This window comes from Esox lucius, chromosome 14, assembly GCF_011004845.1.
Source record: "Esox lucius isolate fEsoLuc1 chromosome 14, fEsoLuc1.pri, whole genome shotgun sequence".
In the NCBI taxonomy this organism is placed as follows: domain Eukaryota; kingdom Metazoa; phylum Chordata; class Actinopteri; order Esociformes; family Esocidae; genus Esox; species Esox lucius.
In genome coordinates, this window is record NC_047582.1 from 8,870,247 (window position 1) to 8,890,407 (window position 20,161).

Sequence of the window (20,161 nt, forward strand, 5' to 3'; positions counted from 1 at the left end):
GCAATTTTGAGCGTGGCATGGTTGTTGGTGCCAGGCGGGCCGGTCTGAGTATTTCACAATCTGCTCAGTTACTGGGATTTTCACACACAACCATTTCTAGGGTTTACAAAGAATGGTGTGAAAAGGGAAAAACATCCAGTATGCGGCAGTCCTGTGGGCGAAAATGCCTTGTTGATGCTAGAGGTCAGAGGAGAATGGGCCGACTGATTCAAGCTGATAGAAGAGCAACTTTGACTGAAATAACCACTCGTTACAACCAAGGTATGCAGCAAAGCATTTGTGAAGCCACAACACGCACAACCTTGAGGCGGATGGGCTACAACAGCAGAAGACCCCACCGGGTACCACTCATCTCCACTACAAATAGGAAAAAGAGGCTACAATTTGCACAAGCTCACCAAAATTGGACAGTTGAAGACGAAGAATGTTGCCTGGTCTGATGAGTCTCGATTTCTGTTGAGACATTCAGATGGTAGAGTCAGAATTTGGCTTAAACAGAATGAGAATGTGGATCCATCATGCCTTGTTACCACTGTCCAGGCTGGTGGTGGTGGTGTAATGGTGTGGGGGATGTTTTCTTGGCACACTTTAGGCCCCTTAGTGCCAATTGGGCATCCTTTAAATGCCACAGCCTACCTGAGCATTGTTTCTGAATATGTCCATCCCTTTATGACCACCATGTACCCATCCTCTGATGGCTACTTCCAGCAGGATAGTCACAAAGCTCAAATAATTTCAAATTGGTTTCTTGAACATGACAATGAGTTCACTGTACTGAAATGGACCCCACAGTCACCAGATCTCAACCCAAAAGAGCAACTTTGGGATGTGGTTGAACAGGAGCTTCGTGCCCTGGATGTGCATCCCACAAATCTCCATCAACTGCAAGATGCTATCCTATCAATATGGACCAACATTTCTAAAGAATGCTTTCAGCACCTTGTTGAATCAATGCCACATAGAATTAAGGCAGTTCTGAAGGCGAAAGGGGGTCAAACACAGTATTAGTATGGTGTTCCTAATAATCCTTTAGATGAGTGTATAGCCAGATAGATGCAACGTGGTGTTGAAACGCTCTTTTGTTGCTTCAGTCAAATTCATTCGGTACAAACACAATAGACTGAATTTGTGTATTTGATAATGTACAGTAAAATAGTAGTCCCTACTTTGTTGTGCATTAGGTGGTGGGTGTGTGTGCATGGGGGGGGTCTGTGAAATGACTGTCCCATGTTTCATCCTATTGAATCTGATTACCCATTTGTTAAATGAGATCGAATACCATAGGTATGATATCAAAAGCACTTTCTACTGCTCTAACTGCATTTGTCACTGGTTTACAATTGCAATAATGCATCTCAGAGGTTTGTGGTAATCGCCAATATACCATCCACGCACTTTGTCCAGGCACTCCATGATATGTAGTGCATAAAAACTGTTGGCCGTATACCACACCCCCTTGTGCCATATTGCTTTATTAGATACTAATAGTATGAATACCATGCCGTAAGTAATTACATTGAAAAATACCGTCCTGTACATAAATGGTCATGAATGAATCAAACAATCAATCTACTGTAAAGAACCTAGCGTTCATTTAGCAAGCTTATATTTCACGCAACTTGCTGATATGTTACTCTATTTTAAAAAGATGATAAAATATATCTTTCTTTTGAAAGGTAGTTAGGCTATGAAAGTAATAATCAATTGCAAACAAATATATCCTGCTAATAACGTAAATTATTTTAGAGTACCTATATGCAGGGGCGGAAATCTGATACCATCTTTGGAGGGAACAATTACATTACATTTTCTCAAGAGCATTTATTGAGGGGGACACCAAAAGTAGTAATGTAATACTGTTTTAGTTTGCACCATCAGTTGGCTCACTACAGTAGCTCTGCAAATGTAGCTATTGTGTGTGAACCCTAGCAACACAAAACGAATTTACTGGAATTAACCTGACAATAGCTACATGCATTGAGTGCCATTCAGACGGTAGACACGAACACGATCACCAGCTAAGGAACACTACATTGCACTGTAAATGTAAATTGACTCGAATTCAAACTGAATACACTGGTTGATTATACTGTACTGTAGCTAGCAAAGTCAGCTAACCGCTATAGCTAACAAAATGTGCCCTGTAATTCGCTGTAGTTAACATGAAGGCCGGTGATGGTCGTGTGATTTAGAAGTAAAGAAATGTATATCATATCCTTTGTTTGACCTACTTACTGAAAGTCAGCCACAAGCTACTGACTCTGTCAGATTCCCACCCATGCACGTAGCGTACCTGCAAATCACCTTCAAATCGCCCCCCCCCCTTCCCCCCCGGGATTTCCGCCTATGCCTATATGAATTCAGGATAGAAATGAGATTTTAGTAATTTACCAATATCCTCTTGTATACACGTGTATAAGAAGAAAATAAAATGAACATTTCCCTATGGAAGGTTTTTTCATTTAATGGCTTTAAGTACATCAGTGTACTCAGGGGTATTGAGGTCCAGGTATTTGTCATCAGCCACCCAGGACTTCAGCCCCTCCAACTGATTCTGATCTATGATTCCCTTTTCATTGTGTTGATTCAGCATCTGATTGAAGCCAGCTTTGTAGTAGGACACTGTACCTTCAGTAGACATGAAGTTGGCATCAGTGCCCAAGGAAAGAGGATTTCCTAGAAGAATATAGAATATGTTGGGTGAATATTCAAAACTATTTTTTGGGGGGAAAAATCTAAGATTAATACAGGTAAGAAGAAATTATTTAATTGTATTACTGACTCATGGTTTTATAAACCGCAAAAAGGTGAAGAGAAAAATAATGACCTGCATAGTGTCTGAGCTGGTTGGAAGCCACAGGATGAGCCATGATGAAAGAGAGCTTAAGTGATTTCTCTGCATCTCCATTTACAAGTGTGTCTGCCAGCAGTTTCCTACAGCCAGTGTGGGAGCTCAGTGTTAGAGAACATAGTAAGTAGCATGTTGTACTTAAATGGAATAGAATATTCACCTGCAGTTGTCAGACTCCTTACTGCTTCCGGTGGTCAGAGCATCTCTGTGATGCTGTTTGAGGACTCGCATTGCAAGCAGGTTCATTCCATTTGGATCAGATTCAATGCTGTTTATCATATCATAAAGCTTTGGATTCTTCTGTTTGAGATTTTCTATTTGTGGATGGTCTCTGGCCAACTTTAGCGAATCCTTGGGTGGGATATGGTCTGCCTCAACAATACCTCGGTTATCCATGTCATGAGAGAACAGGGGAGTGGTTTTGACTCTGATGGGTGAATAAAAGTTGAAAGTTGTATTATAAAAGTGCAATTATAAGGTAAAAAACAAATCTGTGTATGTCAATGATTTCGGAATTGTTTCTATTTCTCAATAATGATTTCAAGTGTAAAATAGAGCAGGCTTATTATAACTACATTGGTATAAATGAACATAATGTACATAAAATATGCACAGAATTACCTTTTGTAAGGACCAACTAATGCAAGGTGGTAGTTTTTGGCAATTTTATACTCAGTTAGCCCGGTGGAACCATAACAAGCCTTCTTCATTGGACTTACATCCTTCTCATATTCCACATTCTTCTCTCTATCTGTCTTGGATCCTCCAACTATAGTATATTTTCCATAATGGTTTTCAAGTGCATCATAGGCCCTCTGGGTTTGAACCATTTGATAATGAGCAGGAAGGTTGTTTTTTATCTGTGGAAAGACATCACATTTCAGTAGAACCAAATATAGTTTTCATTCATTTGCATTTAACAGATTCTATTTATTTTAATCGAACAGTTAATATTTAGGAATGGCCTTCCTTTCTTAGTACTCCTTAATTCAATTTGATTAAAACAATATATATAAATATCTGGAAATAAATATAAGGATATAATAAACTACAAAAGACATGTGTACACTACCTGGTCTTTAACATTGTTTCGTAGATTCACAGCTTCATTATTGATTTCATCACTTGTCTTGTTTGACATTGTTGCTTGTGCCATGGCAGTGTAGAAGCTGTTCTGGTTCTTTGAGTGGACAGTAATAACTTTTCCATCTTGGATGAGGTCAAAGTGACCACTGTATAGATTTTGCACTCCTTTGATTCTGTCTTTTACTTTGGAGATTATTCCTTTCTCACTGAAAGAACAGATATAGAAGAATATCATTTGTTGTCTTAAATAAAGTTATAAGTGGAAAGATCCTCGTATTGGAAAATCTTATTTTATTAGTATTTTTTACATGGTGTTCCATACCTGATCCTGCAACCACACATTCCGTCAATGTTGTCTGCATGGAAAACTTGCAGGATCAGCCTACTGACTAGGTTTATTATTTCTAAAGGTCAACCAAATAATTTAGGACACATATGCTTACCTGTCTGTTTTCTGAGGCTCTTTGGTCAGCCTTAGAGTGATTTGACCAGCTGACCTGTTTGTTCCTGGATAGGACTCCTCTGAGAGTGTTTTTCCATGTTGATCCACCACTGTCAAATGGACGCCTTTACCCTGAAGGAGGTCACTATTTGTGAGGACATAAATGTCCAGGACTGAGGCTGGACGATTCACATCACCAATCTTTTCTGCATAGTCCAGAAGTTCTTTTGTTTCAGTCTCAGATGAAGCTTTCCCTGTCGTCTGACTGGCTGTTTTCATATCATGTTTGTGTTGTAGATCCTTGAAAAAGGCCTCTGTTTTGTACCTGCCAAGTACATTGTTGACTACTTTTCCTGTGGCTCCATTGAACTTCTTCTTGACATATCCATTCACAAAGGAAGACATATGACCAGAACATGCATCTATGAATGCTTCGGAGACACTTTCTGAGATGGATAAGAGGAACTCATTCTTTAAGCGAATAACATCTGGTAAGCCATGTCTGCCATCTTGGTCATACTTCCCCAGATTTTGTTGCTGGTCTTCAATAGTATTTATTAAATTAATTACAAATATGTCATTGATAACATGCTCTGTATGAAATAGACTGAACCATTTTGGCCAGGTTTGTGGAGTGTTCTGCTATTAGTAAACTGATTTTTATTCCTTTTACCAGTTTATTTTTCCCACTGTTTTCTACAAGCTCCAATCCTTTTTTGGACACCTCAGAGAGTCTGCTGATAACTTCACTTACTTTGGATGTGGTGTCATCATTCATGAGCTCAGGAATTAGATCCTTGGTCATTATCTGAACTAAATCTTTCATTTGTTGTTCAAGCTTTGAGTCAATCTTATAGTTGCTACTGTTTTGCAATGCTCCTTTTGGTACTGCAGAGGCAATGTACTCAGTGAGACAATTACCCAGTTTGGCATTCTGGTTGACGGTTGATGAGACAGAGATCTTGAATCCATCTTTCAATATCTCTTTGAAGACAGCTTGGATTCCAGTATCAATGGCGTAGTTTAGTGCCGTTTCAATGCCCTGCTTTGCTGCCTCCTGAACTGTATACTTGGTTGCATGTTTTAGAGCAGTTTTTATATTTGCTGTAGAAGACTTTAATACTCCTGTAGACACAGATTTCACTGCTCCCTGACAGGACTTGAACATATGTTTTCCAGTCCCAATGACATCTGTTGCAACGGATGAAAGAGTCTTTGTACCATTGAGGAGTCCTTTTGTGGCATGATACGCTGACTTGACCACATTTTTAAGGACACTGAAGCCGGCTGTGAGCAGAGACATTCCGATGCTAATACTTTTGGATATAGCCCACGACACCCAATCAAATGTGCCTTTTATCATGCCTGATATCCCTTCTATCATGTCACTGACACCTTCAGAGATTAAACTCATGCCAATATTGGTTGCAGCACCAAACGACAGGGCACAAACTAATATTCCTATGACAACCTGACACATTCCAATGAAGAAACAAATCAAAGCATCAAAGCAGAACTCAGGCTTCTTTTTCACCTCAAACACAATGAACAAGCCATTCTCATGCAGGGCTATAAGTTCATTTGCTGTGATGTAGTCTTGATTTTCTGAGAGGCTGAATACTGAAGATTCCTCTGTTATGGCCGTGCCTTTATCCTGAAGCTCTTTCAGTTTATTCACTGCCAGGGTAATGTTATGAATCCAAGCTTTGTAGATGCTCATCCTGGAATCTATCTGCTTTAGAAAGTTCCGTTCCCCCTCATGATGTGGTTCAAAGTTCCCTCTCGTGGCCATCTGAAAGGAAACCATAGTGTTGGTTGTTTCTAAAAGGTAAACATCAATCTTTGTCTTTGCCTTCTCCAGTAAGCCACGTGCCTCTGCTTTGTAGTCCCCCTTGGCCAGGTTGATGGTGATGAAGGCTTGGTTGTACAGTGCCACAGCACCATAAAAAGGGTCACAGTCTTCAACATCTTTCCAGTAGGATTTTGCTCCGTAGTCACAATTATTTTTGTTGCGGCAGTGCAGATCTGTTCTGCCAAGTGCCTGCTTGATGTGGTCATAGAAGTTGAGACTTTTTCCTTTCAATAGCATCTTGCTCCTGTTTGTGAGATGCTCAAGAAGGTCTGCTTTAAGAACATTGATATCTTCGTGTCTATTGATGTGCTCCTCATGAACGGTGAGCCACAATGCCCATGTTTCTTTCAAAGCATTGAGTGCTGGCTGGTAATCAAACTTTTTGCTTCTATCTACAAAACATTTAGGGACATTATTCTTATTTATTCCTGACAGTTCCCTTTTCTCATCCTTTGTGAATTCTTTACAGTCAAACTCTTCCAGAAATGTGCAAAACGTTTCAAACAGTTCCTCTTTTATGTTGATTTCAAGAAGCTCATCTGTCTCCATATCCTTGATGCGTTCAACTTCGTAATCCTCTCTTAGTTGCCTCATGATCTCCACAGGCTGGCCTTGGTATGCTGGGGCAAGTTTATCCTCACAGACGATCATCTGGACCATGCCTGGGTTTCCCTTCCTACCAGTTCGTCCGAACACCTGTTTCTCCACCCTGCGGCTGCCAGGGTAATGTGTCAGGAGGACAAATAGTCCACCACAGAGATTGACATCCTTATCAACTTTGATATCTGTTCCACGGCCTCCTAGATTCGTGGCTATAATAATATGCCCTCCAATGAATTTGGTGGTCTCAATGTTGTGCTTCTCACTAATTGTATATAATGTGATGGGGGGATGTGGATTGTCTCTCGACATTTTGTTCTGAAGTTCATTTGCTGTCTTGACATCCTCACATACAACCAAGACAACCTGACCACCATCTGCTACTCTCCAGGCTGTCTTACAGAGGATATCCATCCACTGGGCTTTCCCACTAACCTGAATTGCTGGAAGCTCCACAACCTTCTTATGGCGGTGAGCTGGTATTGTGTAGCTATTTGTTTCATAATGCCTTGCCAGGAAATCCTTATCAGCATCGCCCCCTAATGTCCCAGAAACACCAAACAGCCCATTCCCTTTCAGGTATCTTTTGAAGTAATGGAAGTTTGATAGGTAATTTGTCACATTGGACAAAGGAGTAATTGCTAACTGGTGTTTCATCTCCAGAAACTGCTGCAGGCCGTCCCCCCAGCGTTTGTTCTTCTCCAGCACCCCACTAGCCTGGAAATCAACTGGGATTATGGCATGGTAGAGTTGCTTGTCAGTCACATTTTCCAATGCCTGATCGATCATGTACTCTCTGCCTTGTGTCATCATGATGGCTTTCAGGGCGTTTTGCACAAAGACTGGTAATCGATCCTCAAGGTATTTCTCAAGGAAAGAGGGGATAACAAGAAAATCTGACTTCTGACTCTGACTTGGTTCAGATTTGCCAGAATATTTGATTTTAGTCTTCAGCTCAGAGACAGTTGCCTTAATAAGTTTCTCTTCAGGCATAATCTCACTGGCTCTGCCGTTTTCAAGGAGAAGCATTTTGATATCCAGGATATCAGGGTTGTGATCCAAAAAATTTTTCTCAACCAGTGTTGCTTTATTGTTTGTCACAGTGTAGCAGTCAATGGCCACAGTATTTTCTAGTGCGGTTTCCAGGATGGTGAGCAAATCACACTGTTGAGCAACTCCAACTTTGGCCATGAATGTATCAACAATTTCTTTATTCTCCGTTGTGTTGTCTTTCTCGTTTTTCTCTAGGACTTGCATGAATGTGTTAAATTCTTCACCTGAAAAAATACCCAACTGCACTCCGGTGGCCAAAATATCAAATTCTGAGAACTTTTCTGAAGTCTCTGAACCGATCACAGCTACCTTTGCAGCCTTGTGAAAATGCTGGATTCCAGTTGCCCACTCAATCTCTCCAGTATCTTCCATCTCAATTGGCTGGCACATAGATACCATGGACCATATACTAGCAAGGACTTGGTCAAGATGCCTCAGTCCACTTGCCTCGTGGGAAAGAAACGTCACCTGAACTCCATTGTCCAAAGTCATGTAGTCTACTTCATCCACAATCACCATGTCAAACGTCCTCTCCCCACGTGTGGTGTCCTTCTCAAATTCCTGCCTCAATGCATCTGCTGCAAAGCTACCAACGGTTCCATAAACTAATTGTTTCTTGTAAGCCTCCTGTAGCTTACTATCCCTGCTTTCAGGGGAGCTTCCTTCGATCTGTGGTGGCGGTACAACGGAAGACGTGACACCAAACATGTCATAAAATGTCTTCCACCCTTCCTGGTCTCGGCGAGCAAGGACTGGAGAACTGGTCACAATGTCAATGTTAATACCACGGATGGCCTGGATGGTGGCAAACATGGCCAGGATGCAAGACTTTCCTTCACCTGTTCCAATTTCAAGAAGGATACCTTTTTCCCCAGTTAACTGTGGTAGAAGGAGCATGAGAAGTGATGCCAGCTGAGTGAGTCGAGGAAAGTAGCCTTCTATTTTCTTAGCTGTTAGCAGTGATTCCTGTGGTTTAATACAAGGAAAATAGCCTTCTATATTTTTACCATCTTGAAAGTAAATGGTTGAGCAGTCTTGCACTGCTATAGACATCCTTAGTAATATCACCTTCAGAACTGCAAGGTCAGGGTTAGTCAAATCCAGTGACTTGATCATCTGCTTTGTTTCATCTATAGTTACTTGATTCAAGTCCTCTTTTGCATGTTTTGGAAGTTCCTCAGTCATAAACCCTAGAATTTCCTCCATAATAGATAGTAATTTATCTGGGTACTTTTCATTTCGCATTTCATTTACAATGTTGTTGGCATCCTTGTCCCGTTCTGTCTCAGCATACAACTGTAAATATTTGACAGGCTCATTTCCTTTCAGGGCAGATAAAGTAGTGAGAAGATCCAATTTGTTTGTCCTCACTGTGTGTAGGATTGAGGTTACCAGTTCTTGGTCTTTGCCTAAAACACCTTGTAAAAAGAGCAGAATTTCTGAGGGTGCCCAGATCATGTTGAAGAGAATTTGACTAAGGAGACACTTGTTTTTGTCTGAAACCTCTGGGAAATCTTTAAGAATACTCAAAGCAAGTTGTTGAATCAGTGTGGGATTTGTGCTATACAGATGTTCAAGAAGACGGATGAAAAAGTCATACTTCTGGTCCAAGTCTGGCTGGTAGACTTTTCCATTGCCTGAGTCATTGGTCAACGTTAACTCTGCCAAAGCAGTGAGGATACTAAACCACTCTGTGAGTGAATGCTCTCCTTTGCTGATTGCACGATCAATGGTCAACTGAAACCAGATGGCCTGTTGAGGTTCTCCAAAGTATTGAAGGATTAGCTCATTCCGTAGATTTTTCATTCGGTTTTCAAGTTTGTCCTCTTGCATGTCTTTGTCTTCAGTGATCTCAAATTGTTGCAGAAGTTCTTCAAATTTACTTTTTAATTCCGCTGGCTTCAATGTAATGGTTCCAATGCACAAAAAAGTGAAAAGAAAAAATAGGTCATACTGGCTGCATGTACACTGGCGATTGTATATATGTTAAAAAACATTGTTTTTAGATATATATCGCCATTAGGAATGATTTGCCCCTTGGTAAGAGATGAGAATGCTTTAAAAAATGTAATTGTGGTTTATTAGCTTGATATTACAAAGAAATTGAGAACCTTTTTTCGATTACAGGCATCCATTGAAACTGATAAATCAAATCTTCCCATTGATATACACTGCCGTTCAAAAGTATGGGATCGATCACTTAGAAATATCCTTGTTTCACAGGTCCTCAACTGGCAGCTTCATTAAGCTTACACTGTTCTGCATGGAATAGCCTTAATTTCTCAGAACAAGAATAGACTGACGAGTTTCAGATTTTATTTTTTGTTTCTGGCCATTTTGAGCCTGTAATCAAACCCACAAACGCTGACGCTGAAGATACTTAAACTGGCCTAAATAAGGCTTGTTTTATTGTTTCTTCAATCAGCACAACAGTATCCAGCGGTGCTAACATAATCACAAACAGGTTATCTAAAGATAAACTTCGATTAGGAAACACAACGTGCCATTGGAACACAGAGCTGATGGTTGCTGATAATTGGCTGCTGTATGCCTATGTAGATATTCCATAGACAATTTGCTGTAACCAGCTACAACAGTCTTTTACAACATTAACAGTGACTAGACTATATTTCTAATTAATTTGATGTTTTTTAATGGACAAAAAATACCTTTCTTTTGAAAAAAATGGAAATTTCTAAGTGACCCCAAACTTTTTAGGTAGTGTATATTTTACTATTTCATCGGAGTCATCAGGAATGTGTCCGATAACGTTGGGTTTTACTGGGACCTCATTTTAACTTTTTGCCGGACCGCGTAAACGGAGCCGGCCTAGAAGAACGAATATCCCTTACTGGCAGAGTGAGTGAGTAAGTCTGTCCCTGACTGACTAACTGACTACCCTTTGTTAAATAGGGTAGTGCTTAGAGACGCTGGCTACGGAACAACACGTCCTGTATTTGACTCCCAAAACAGTCAAAAAACACTATGCCTGAGGTTCAGGACAGACATCAATGTTTGCTAGTTATAAACTTATTTATCTTTGTAACAGGAAGTAAATATGCTATACTGACACCCAGCAAAGGATCAGCTTTGTGGCATAGTGGTTGAAGACCTGGGTACCTGGGAAGACCTGGGTTTGAATCTTGAGAGGGTACCCATGATCAGCACTTTCTATTGCGGGCCAGCTGAACTAGGCTTGCCTGGTTTCTTGTTTTGAAACTGGAACTTATAAAGCATTAGAAAGAAACACTATAAGTGGTTTTGGCATAAGAAGAGGGATGGCCATGCAGAAAATAGCCTAATCCCCACTTCAAGTGGTGGGTTGGTGATGTTCTTGGGTTGTGTTGCATTCAAAGAACCTGGTAAACTTATTAGGATAAATTAGATCATGGACTTAACCAGGACAGTGTAGACCAAAATCTCTGCCTTTTCCATGAGGCTAAAACTAGATCACCCTTGGATCTTCTAGCAGGACAATGAACCAAAACACTCCTCCAGATCCAGACAAAGTTTTTTTTAAACTTTTTTGCTAATATTTATTATATATATATATATATATATATATATATATATTCAGCTCCGGAAAAAATTAAGAGACCACTGCACCTTTTTGTTTCCTTTCCAAAAAAGTTGAAAAGGAAGGTTTTGAGTGAGGAAAAGAAGGGTTAAAATTTGAATGCAAATTGAATGCTCCTGATACTCACTCAAAACCTTCATTTTTGACTTTTTTGGTAAGGAAAAGAAAAATTGCAGTGGTCTCTTTATTTTATATATATATATATATATATATATATATATATATATATATATACACAGTACAGGCCAAAAGTTTGGAGACACCTTCTCATTCAATGCGTTTCCTTTATTTACATTGTAGATTCTCACTGAAGGCAAAACTATGAATGAACAAAAAGGTGTGAAATAACTGAAAACATGTCTTATATTCTAGTTTCTTCAAAGTAGCCACCCTTTGCTCTGATTACTGCTTTGCACACTCTTGGCATTCTCTGGATTAGCTTCAAGAGGTAGTCACCTGAAATGGTTTTCCAACAGTCTTGAAGGAGTTCCCAGAGATGCTTAGCACTTGTTGGCCCATTTGCCTTCGCTCTGCGGTCCAGCTCACCCCAAACCATCCGGTGACTGTGGAGGCCAGATCATCTGGCACAGCACTCCATCACTCTCCTTCTTGGTCAAATAGCCCTTACACAGCCTGGAGGTGTGTTTGGGGTCATTGTCCTGTTGAAAAATAAATGATGGTCCAACTAAACACAAACCGGATGGGATGGCATGTCGCTGCAGGATGCTGTGGTAGCCATGCTGGTTCAGTATGCCTTCAATTTTGAATAAATCCCCAACAGTGTCACCAGCATAGCACCCCCACACCATCACACCTCCTCCTCCATGCTTCACGGTGGGAACCAGGCATGTATTATCCATCCGTTCACCTTTTCTGCGTCGCACAAAGACACAGCGGTTGGAACTAGAGATCTCAAATTTGGACTCATCAGACCAAAGCACAGATTTCCACTGATCTAATGTCCATTCCTTATGTTTCTTGGCCTAAACAAATCTCTTCTGCGTGTTGCCTCTCCTTAGCAGTGGTTTCCGGACTGACTGACCTTTATTTGATAAAGTAATGATGGCCACTCGTTTCTCTTTACTTAGCTGATTGGTTCTTGCCATAATATGAATTCTAACAGTTGTCGAATAGGGCTGTCGTTTTTTCTGTATCAAGCTGACTTCTGCACAACACAACTGATGGTCCCAACCCCATTAATACGGGAAAAAATTCCAATAATTAACCCTGACAAGGCACACCTGTGAAGTGAAAAACATTTCAGGTGACTACCTCATGAAGCTCATTGAGAGAACACCAAGGGTTTGCATCGCTATTAAAAAAGCAAAGGGTGGCTACTTTGAGGAATCTAAAATATAAGACACATCATCATCATCATCATCTTCTTCCGCTTCATCCGGGGCCGGGTCGCGGGGGCAGCAGTCTAAGCAGGGATGCCCAGACTTCCCTCTCCCCAGACACTTCCTCCAGCTCTTCCGGGGGGACACCGAGGCGTTCCCAGGCCAGCCGGGAGACATAGTCCCTCCAGCGTGTCCTAGGTCTTCCCCGGGGTCTCCTCCCGGTGGGACGGGACCGGAACACCTTCCCTGGAAGGCGTTCCGGAGGCATCCGAAACAGATGCCCAAGCCACCTCAGCTGACCCCTCTCGATGTGGAGGAGCAGCGGCTCTACTCCGAGCTCCTCCCGGGTGACCGAGCTTCTCACCCTATCTCTAAGGGAACGCCCAGCCACCCTGCGGAGAAAGCTCATTTCGGCCGCCTGTATCCGGGATCTTGTCCTTTCGGTCATGACCCAAAGCTCATGACCATAGGTGAGAGTAGGAACGTAGATTGACCGGTAAATCGAGAGCTTCGCCTTGCGGCTCAGCTCTTTCTTCACCACGACAGACCGATACATCGACCGCATTACTGCAGAAGCTGCACCGATCCGTCTGTCAATCTCCCGTTCCATCCTTCCCTCACTCGTGAACAAGACCCCTAGATACTTAAACTCCTCCACTTGAGGCAGGCACTCTCCACCAACCTGAAGTGAGCAAGCCACCCTTTTCCGACTGAGGACCATGGCCTCAGATTTGGAGGTACTGATTCTCATCCCCACCGCTTCACACTCGGCTGCAAACCGTCCCAGCGCATGCTGAAGGTCCTGGTTTGAAGAGGCCAACACGACAACATCATCCGCAAAGAGCAGAGACGAAATCGTGTGGTCCCCAAACCTGACACCCTCCGGCCCCTGGCTGCGTCTAGAAATTCTGTCCATAAAAATTATGAACAGAACCGGTGACAAAGGGCAGCCCTGCCGGAGTCCAACATGCACTGGGAACAAGTCTGACTTACTGCCGGCAATGCGGACCAAGCTCCTGCTTCGGTCGTACAGGGACCTGACAGCCCTTAGCAAAGGACCCAGGACCCCATATTCCCGAAGCACTCTCCACAGGATGCCGCGAGGGACACAGTCGAATGCCTTCTCCAAATCCACAAAACACATGTGGATTGGTTGGGCAAACTCCCATGAACCCTCCAACACCCCGTAGAGGGTATAGAGCTGGTCCAGTGTTCCACGGCCCGGACGAAAACCACACTGTTCCTCCTGAATCCGAGGTTCTACTATCGGCCGTATTCTCCTCTCCAGAACCCTGGCATAGACTTTCCCGGGGAGGCTGAGAAGTGTGATCCCCCTGTAGTTGGAACACACCCTCCGGTCCCCCTTCTTAAAAAGAGGGACCACCACCCCGGTCTGCCATCCCAAAGGCACTGTCCCCGACCGCCACGCGATGTTGCACAGGCGTGTCAACCAAGACAGCCCCACAACATCCAGAGACTTGAGGTACTCAGGGCGGATCTCATCCACCCCCGGTGCCTTGCCACCGAGGAGTTTCTTGACCACCTCAGTGACTTCAGCCCGGGTGATGGACGAGTCCACCTCTGAGCCCTCATCCTCTGCTTCCTCAATGGAAGATGTGACGGCGGGATTGAGGAGATCCTCGAAGTACTCCTTCCACCGCCCGACGACATCCCCAGTTGAGGTCAACAGCTGGCCACCTCTACTGTAAACAGCGTTGGTAGGGCACTGTTTCCCTCTCCTGAGGCGCCGGACGGTTTGCCAGAATCTCTTCGAGGCCAGCCGATAGTCCTTCTCCATGGCCTCACCGAACTCCTCCCAGGCCCGAGTTTTTGCCTCCACAACCACCCGGGCTGCAGTCCGCTTGGCCTGTCGGTACCCGTCAGCTGCCTCAGAAGTCCCACAAGCCAACCAGGCCTGATAGGACTCCTTCTTCAGCTTGACGGCATCCCTTACTTCCGGTGTCCACCACCGGGTTCGGGGATTGCCGCCTCGACAGGCACCGGAGACCTTACGTCCACAGCTCCGAACGGCCGCTTCGACAATGGCGGTGGAGAACATGGTCCACTCGGACTCAATATCTCCAGCCTCCCTCGGGATCCAGTCGAAGCTCTGTCGGAGGTGGGAGTTAAAGATCTCTCTGACAGGAGACTCGGCCAGACGTTCCCAGCAGACCCTTACAGTACGCTTGGGCCTGCCGAGTCTGTCCAGCTTCCTCCCCCGCCATCGGATCCAGCTCACCACCAGGTGGTGATCAGTTGACAGCTCCGCCCCTCTCTTCACCCGAGTGTCCAAGACATACGGCCGCAGGTCAGATGAAACGACAACAAAGTCGATCATCGACCTGCGGCCTAGGGTGTCCTGGTGCCATGTGCACTGATGGACACCCTTATGCTTGAACATGGTGTTCGTTATGGACAAACTGTGACTAGCACAGAAGTCCAATAACTGAACACCACTCGGGTTCAGATCAGGGGGGCCGTTCCTCCCAATCACACCCCTCCAGGTGTCACTGTCGTTGCCCACGTGGGCGTTGAAGTCCCCCAGTAGAACGATAGAGTCCCCAGTTGGAGCACTTTCCAGCACCCCTCCCAGAGACTCCAAGAAGGTCGGGTACTCTGCACTGCCGTTCGGCCCATAGGCACAAACAACAGTGAGAGACCTATCCCCGACCCGAAGGCGCAGGGAAACGACCCTCTCGTACACCGGGGTAAACTCCAACACATGGCGGCAGAGCTGGGGAGCTATAAGCAAACCCACACCAGCCCGCCGCCTCTCACCATGGGCAACTCCAGAGTGGTGAAGAGTCCATCCTCTCTCAAGGAGTGTGGTTCCAGAGCCCAAGCCGTGCGTAGAGGTGATTCCGACTACCTCCAGTCGGAACCTCTCAACCTCACGCACTATCTCAGGCTCCTTCCCCGCCAGCGAGGTGACGTTCCACGTCCCTAGAGCTAGTTTCCGTGTCCAGGGATCGGGTTGCCTAGGCCCCTGCCTTCGACTGCCGCCCGATCCTCTACGCACCGACCCCTTATGGTCCCTCCTGTGGGTGGTGAGCCCACGGGAAGGCGGCCCCACGTCGCTCCTTCGGGCTATGCCCGGCCGGGCCCCATGGGGAAAGGCCCGGCCACCAGGCGCTCGCGTGCGAGCCCCAACCCCGGGCCTGGCTCCAGGGTGGGGCCCCGGCTGCGCCATACCGGGCGACGTCACGGAACTCAAATAATTATTCATCATTAAGGGGTATTTTGAACCGCTCTTAGTCTGACCCGTCGCCTAGGACCTGTTTGCCTTGGGAGACCCTACCAGGGGCATATAGCCCCAGACAACATAGCTCCTAGGGTCACTCAGGTACTCAAACCCCTCCACCACGTTAAGGTGGCAGTTCATGGAGGAGAATATAAGACACGTTTTCAGTTATTTCACACTTTATGGTTAAGTACATAATTCCATATGTGTTCATTCATAGTTCTGATGCCTTCAGTGAGAATCTACAATGTAAATAGTCATGAAAATAAAGGAAACGCATTGAATGAGAACGGGTGTACAAACTTTTGGCCTGTACTGTATATTATAATAACAATTGTCATTAGTCTTGAAAGTGTCACGGGTTTGACCAAAACAGCAGCGCAGAGATGCCTACAGGCCCCCAGCCAGGACCTGACAGAAAGTTATGATTAAATAGTGATTGAAGTAATGTGCAGTACCAAAGTGTTAGAAAGGTGTAATTAAATAGTGATTTCAGCAGTGGACTTGGTGAGAGGCATATTAGAATGGAAACCCATTCTATAACCTTTCTTGAATCATCTCTTACCTCATCCCTTCTGACCGCTGCAGCATCATCTTCTATCATCTGGTGTAGAACTTGTGTCCGCTGGTGATTGAACTGCTGTGCTTTTAGACTCAGCTTCTGTCTCAACTTTTCTTTTCCCTTTGACACCTTGTTACCAGAAAGTTCACTCTCCTTTTCAATTTCCTGCTGGATCCTTCTCTCCCTTTCCAGTTGCTCCTGGCGTCTCATCTCCTCCTGCTGTTGTCTTCGTTGCTCCTCCTGCCTTCGCCGCTCCATCTCCTCCTGCTGCTGACGGATGCGGTCCTCCTCTTGCTTCCCTGATGGTCAAACATTTTTAGTGTACAACTTTTGGCCAGAAGCTATGTGTACGAATAAGGTGCCATGTGAGATGTACATCAGGCTACCTTCTAAGAAAATACTTAATTTTTATTTAAAAAGACCCATTAGCATGATAAATACAGAGGTATCGAATGAAAGCTAAGAGTCTTCATTATTTTATATTAATTTATCAATATTATGAACTGGTTTTAAAATGATCATTAGATGAATCTTTTAGCTATTTGTTTTGGAATATTTAAACCTCCAAAATATTAACATATTTAAAAAGATAATAATAAAAGAATAATAATATATATATATATATATATATATATATATATATATATATATATATATATATATATATATATATATATATATATATATATATATATATATATATATATTGTAATGCACCATATTTTGTCCCATACACAAACATTCGTAAATTGCAAAATGGATTAAGAAATACAAATATTAATAACTAATGATCAAGTGTTTTCAATCAAACACAATGGCTTAATAATTGATTAATTATTTACAATCTGAGCATGTTAAACAAGATAATTTCGCATAGCTTATGTGTACATAAGTAATGCGCTTACCATAGTTCACACATGATGGAGCACCACTCTCTGCGCTGCACAGTAGCTGAATATATGAACGGTCACTGGTCTCTATAATTGTGAATGTTATATCCCCGTTCCCCTTGTTACTGTTGAATTGATATGAGAAGGAGTTCCAACTATGAGTGTCATATTTCAGCTTCAGGTAGTTATGGATCCATCTAACATTTAGGTATATTTGGACATTGCTCCTGGCCTTCAATCTGCCACTGCCACCTCCCTGGAAAACAGAAAATCAATACTATATTTAAACTTTACATCACAATATGTGGAAATAATATTCAGCTGAACATGCTTTAAGATGGAGCTAAGATCAATATTTTACATTAACAACATCAACAGATATCAACTCTACTAATTCTAACAATATTAGATTAGCTTGTTAAAATGATTGCTGTATCTTGCATGAATTCATTGATAATAATCTTGACATATTTCAATTGTGTTTAAGTTATTGTCTGTAATGATGTGAGGTTATAACTATCATTATTATTTTATCAGAAACTTACATCGCCAAGAAGTTCGTAGTACCAAGTGTAGGGGGTCTGGTTCCTAATGCTTACAGATGCCCCCATGATTAGGCTCTCCTGGTGGGGACAGGTCCTGTGGATAGGGTATGCTGTGAAATGTTGTTTGTTCATCTACAGGACTTTATGTGGAATAAATACATACATCTCCGGAAAAATTAAGGGACCACTGCACTTTTTCTTTCCTTTACAAAAAATGTGAAAAGGAAGGTTGAGGAAGTGAGGTCTTGAGTGAGGAACAGAAGGGTTAAAATTAAGAGACCACTGCAAATTGGGTTGGGTTGGCAAATTGCGTTGGGTTGGTTACGTTCAAAATGTAATCCATTATATAAATTATTTTAAATAATATGCCACTACTTCGAAATAACATTTTGATGGTCAATTGATGGTCAGTTCAAATTTGAAAGATTTGGATTGGTATGTTGACATCATCACACACAGACTAGATTGGCAGCAGAACATTGTAGTTTAGCCTACAGTGAGCTGATTGACATAAGATTTAAAAACACTGTGGAACACAGCAACAGGTGTTCATTTTAGAAGAATGTCTCAGTCTGCATCTCCTCTACCTAGCAGCTTGAGTGCTCTCTGATATGTCCATGATTTTTGTTACAATCTCTTTTCTTTTCCCTTTTTCTAATAATTTCTAATAACAAACAACTATGCACATCTAACACAAAAAGAACCCATAGCAAACCGCCACTAATATTCAGTGAAAGCCTTAAAAATCTGAAGTATCATGTAAAAGTTGTACTTTGTTGAAAATGTACAAAAGCTTTGACATATTTAAAACTAACCTTTTTTCTGCTCCCTTGACCTGTTGATCTGTGAGAACGCTGAAGAAGTTAAAACACTAAAACATCTTCTGACACTGAACTTGAAGACAAAGCACAGCTTCTATATATTTCTGAACATGCAGACCTTGACCTGACATGCAGGTAGATTTATTACTTTGGTGGAATTGCTTGTAAACTGATTTAACTGGGATCTCATTCTGTGGAAATGTATATGACACTTGACACATCATCTTAGGCATGTTCTTCAGAAGCAGACTTTGAATTGACAAACCCAACACCCTGACCAGTTTGGTTGTTTATTAATCCTAGAATTGCACTTAACCTTTTCCAGTGCACCACATTAAGATTCAGATAAATATTTATAGCACTGAATCAGAACAAAAACACTTTTTTATAAAAAATAAGAACACATTCTCATGCAGCAGCAACCTGGGAGAAATTATAGGGAGAACTTTTAGGGAGAGCTTTTGATCATGCTTAGTTTTTGGGATTACAGAAATTATACTTCAAAAATCCATCCAGATTCAGGTCAAATTTGTTTGACTGACTGTGGCTAGCTATCAGTAAATTTCAGGACAAGGTAGACCATGATGGAAAGGCTAAGGACGGGGAACTAGTATGCTTAGGTATCCTTGTGAATCATAGGACTGCTCTCTTTAGCTTTCCTGTCCTGTTTGACTTTAGGAAGACATGAGTCCTTGGACCATGCCTTCAGGACTACCTGGCCCAAATGACTCCTAGCTGACTCTGTCCAAAGTCCTCCTGAATCTGTTGCAGATCAAGTAGCTGCCTGATGTTTCCTTCTGCCACTGCCCACACCCCACCTTATTGTTCCTTGCTGTCTCTGTCCTTGTCCACCCGAATATGCTGTGGACTTCTGTTTAAGGACTCTGGACACAGCCCAAATGCATTTATTGAACTGTATTTCTTCTGATCATGCAATGACGTTGATGTCGGCCAAAAGATCATATACTCTTATAGTATTCACCTAACATAGTTTTGCAGACTTTACCTCTGGGATCCCCTAATTAATTAATTATTTACTTGTCCTGTTATAACTTTTATTCGGGCATGTAGTCAGCAGTACAGTCAGCCTCGGGTTCCAAGGTGGGTCCAGTAGCCAAGAGACAGATACACACCCATGTTGAGCATCAGGTGATCTTCCCTGTAACTGAGCCCCCTCGGCCCCTTCTATAAAATATTTTTTTTACTCAGGGCAATTTTCTTGCAAGTTTTTGTCACTTACCCTTGGTACAAACGTTACGTTATTCACACTAATACATACATCACGGCTTTTGTCGCATATC

General features: G+C 42.7%; 2 protein-coding genes across 2 annotated transcripts; both read right to left on the reverse strand.

The window, feature by feature from the left end:
• Positions 1-1,865: 1,865 nt before the first annotated feature.
• On the reverse strand, positions 1,866-4,968 carry LOC117592758. The gene is made up of 6 exons (XM_034297171.1): positions 4,381-4,968; positions 3,924-4,143; positions 3,473-3,711; positions 3,012-3,278; positions 2,828-2,934; positions 1,866-2,676 (listed from the first exon to the last, which is right to left on the reverse strand). Exons 1-6 carry the CDS (start codon positions 4,782-4,784, stop codon positions 2,459-2,461), a joined length of 1,455 nt encoding a protein of 484 aa, XP_034153062.1. The 5' UTR covers positions 4,785-4,968; the 3' UTR covers positions 1,866-2,458.
• Positions 4,957-18,937, reverse strand: LOC105014817. The gene is made up of 5 exons (XM_034297041.1): positions 18,855-18,937; positions 18,040-18,133; positions 17,510-17,750; positions 16,608-16,903; positions 4,957-9,783 (listed from the first exon to the last, which is right to left on the reverse strand). The coding sequence occupies exons 2-5, from the start codon at positions 18,103-18,105 to the stop codon at positions 4,957-4,959; spliced, it is 5,430 nt and encodes a 1,809-aa protein (XP_034152932.1). The 5' UTR covers positions 18,106-18,133; positions 18,855-18,937.
• Positions 18,938-20,161: the final 1,224 nt, after the last annotated feature.

Excerpts from the sequence above, each read along its gene's own strand:
- LOC117592758 (XM_034297171.1), bottom strand. The coding sequence starts at position 4,784 with ATGTCTTCCTTTGTGAATGGATATGTCAAGAAGAAGTTCAATGGAGCC. Across the intron at positions 4,144-4,380 it reads GAGCCTCAGAAAACAGACAG|TGAGAAAGGAATAATCTCCA; the intron begins GTAAGCATATGT and ends CTGTTCTTTCAG. Across the intron at positions 2,677-2,827 it reads CCAGCTCAGACACTATGCAG|GAAATCCTCTTTCCTTGGGC; the intron begins GTCATTATTTTT and ends ATATTCTTCTAG.
- LOC105014817 (XM_034297041.1), bottom strand. The coding sequence starts at position 18,105 with ATGGGGGCATCTGTAAGCATTAGGAACCAGACCCCCTACACTTGGTAC. Across the intron at positions 16,904-17,509 it reads TCCATCATGTGTGAACTATG|GGAAGCAAGAGGAGGACCGC; the intron begins GTAAGCGCATTA and ends TTTGACCATCAG. Across the intron at positions 9,784-16,607 it reads CAGCGGTCAGAAGGGATGAG|CCAGCGGAATTAAAAAGTAA; the intron begins GTAAGAGATGAT and ends ATTACATTGAAG.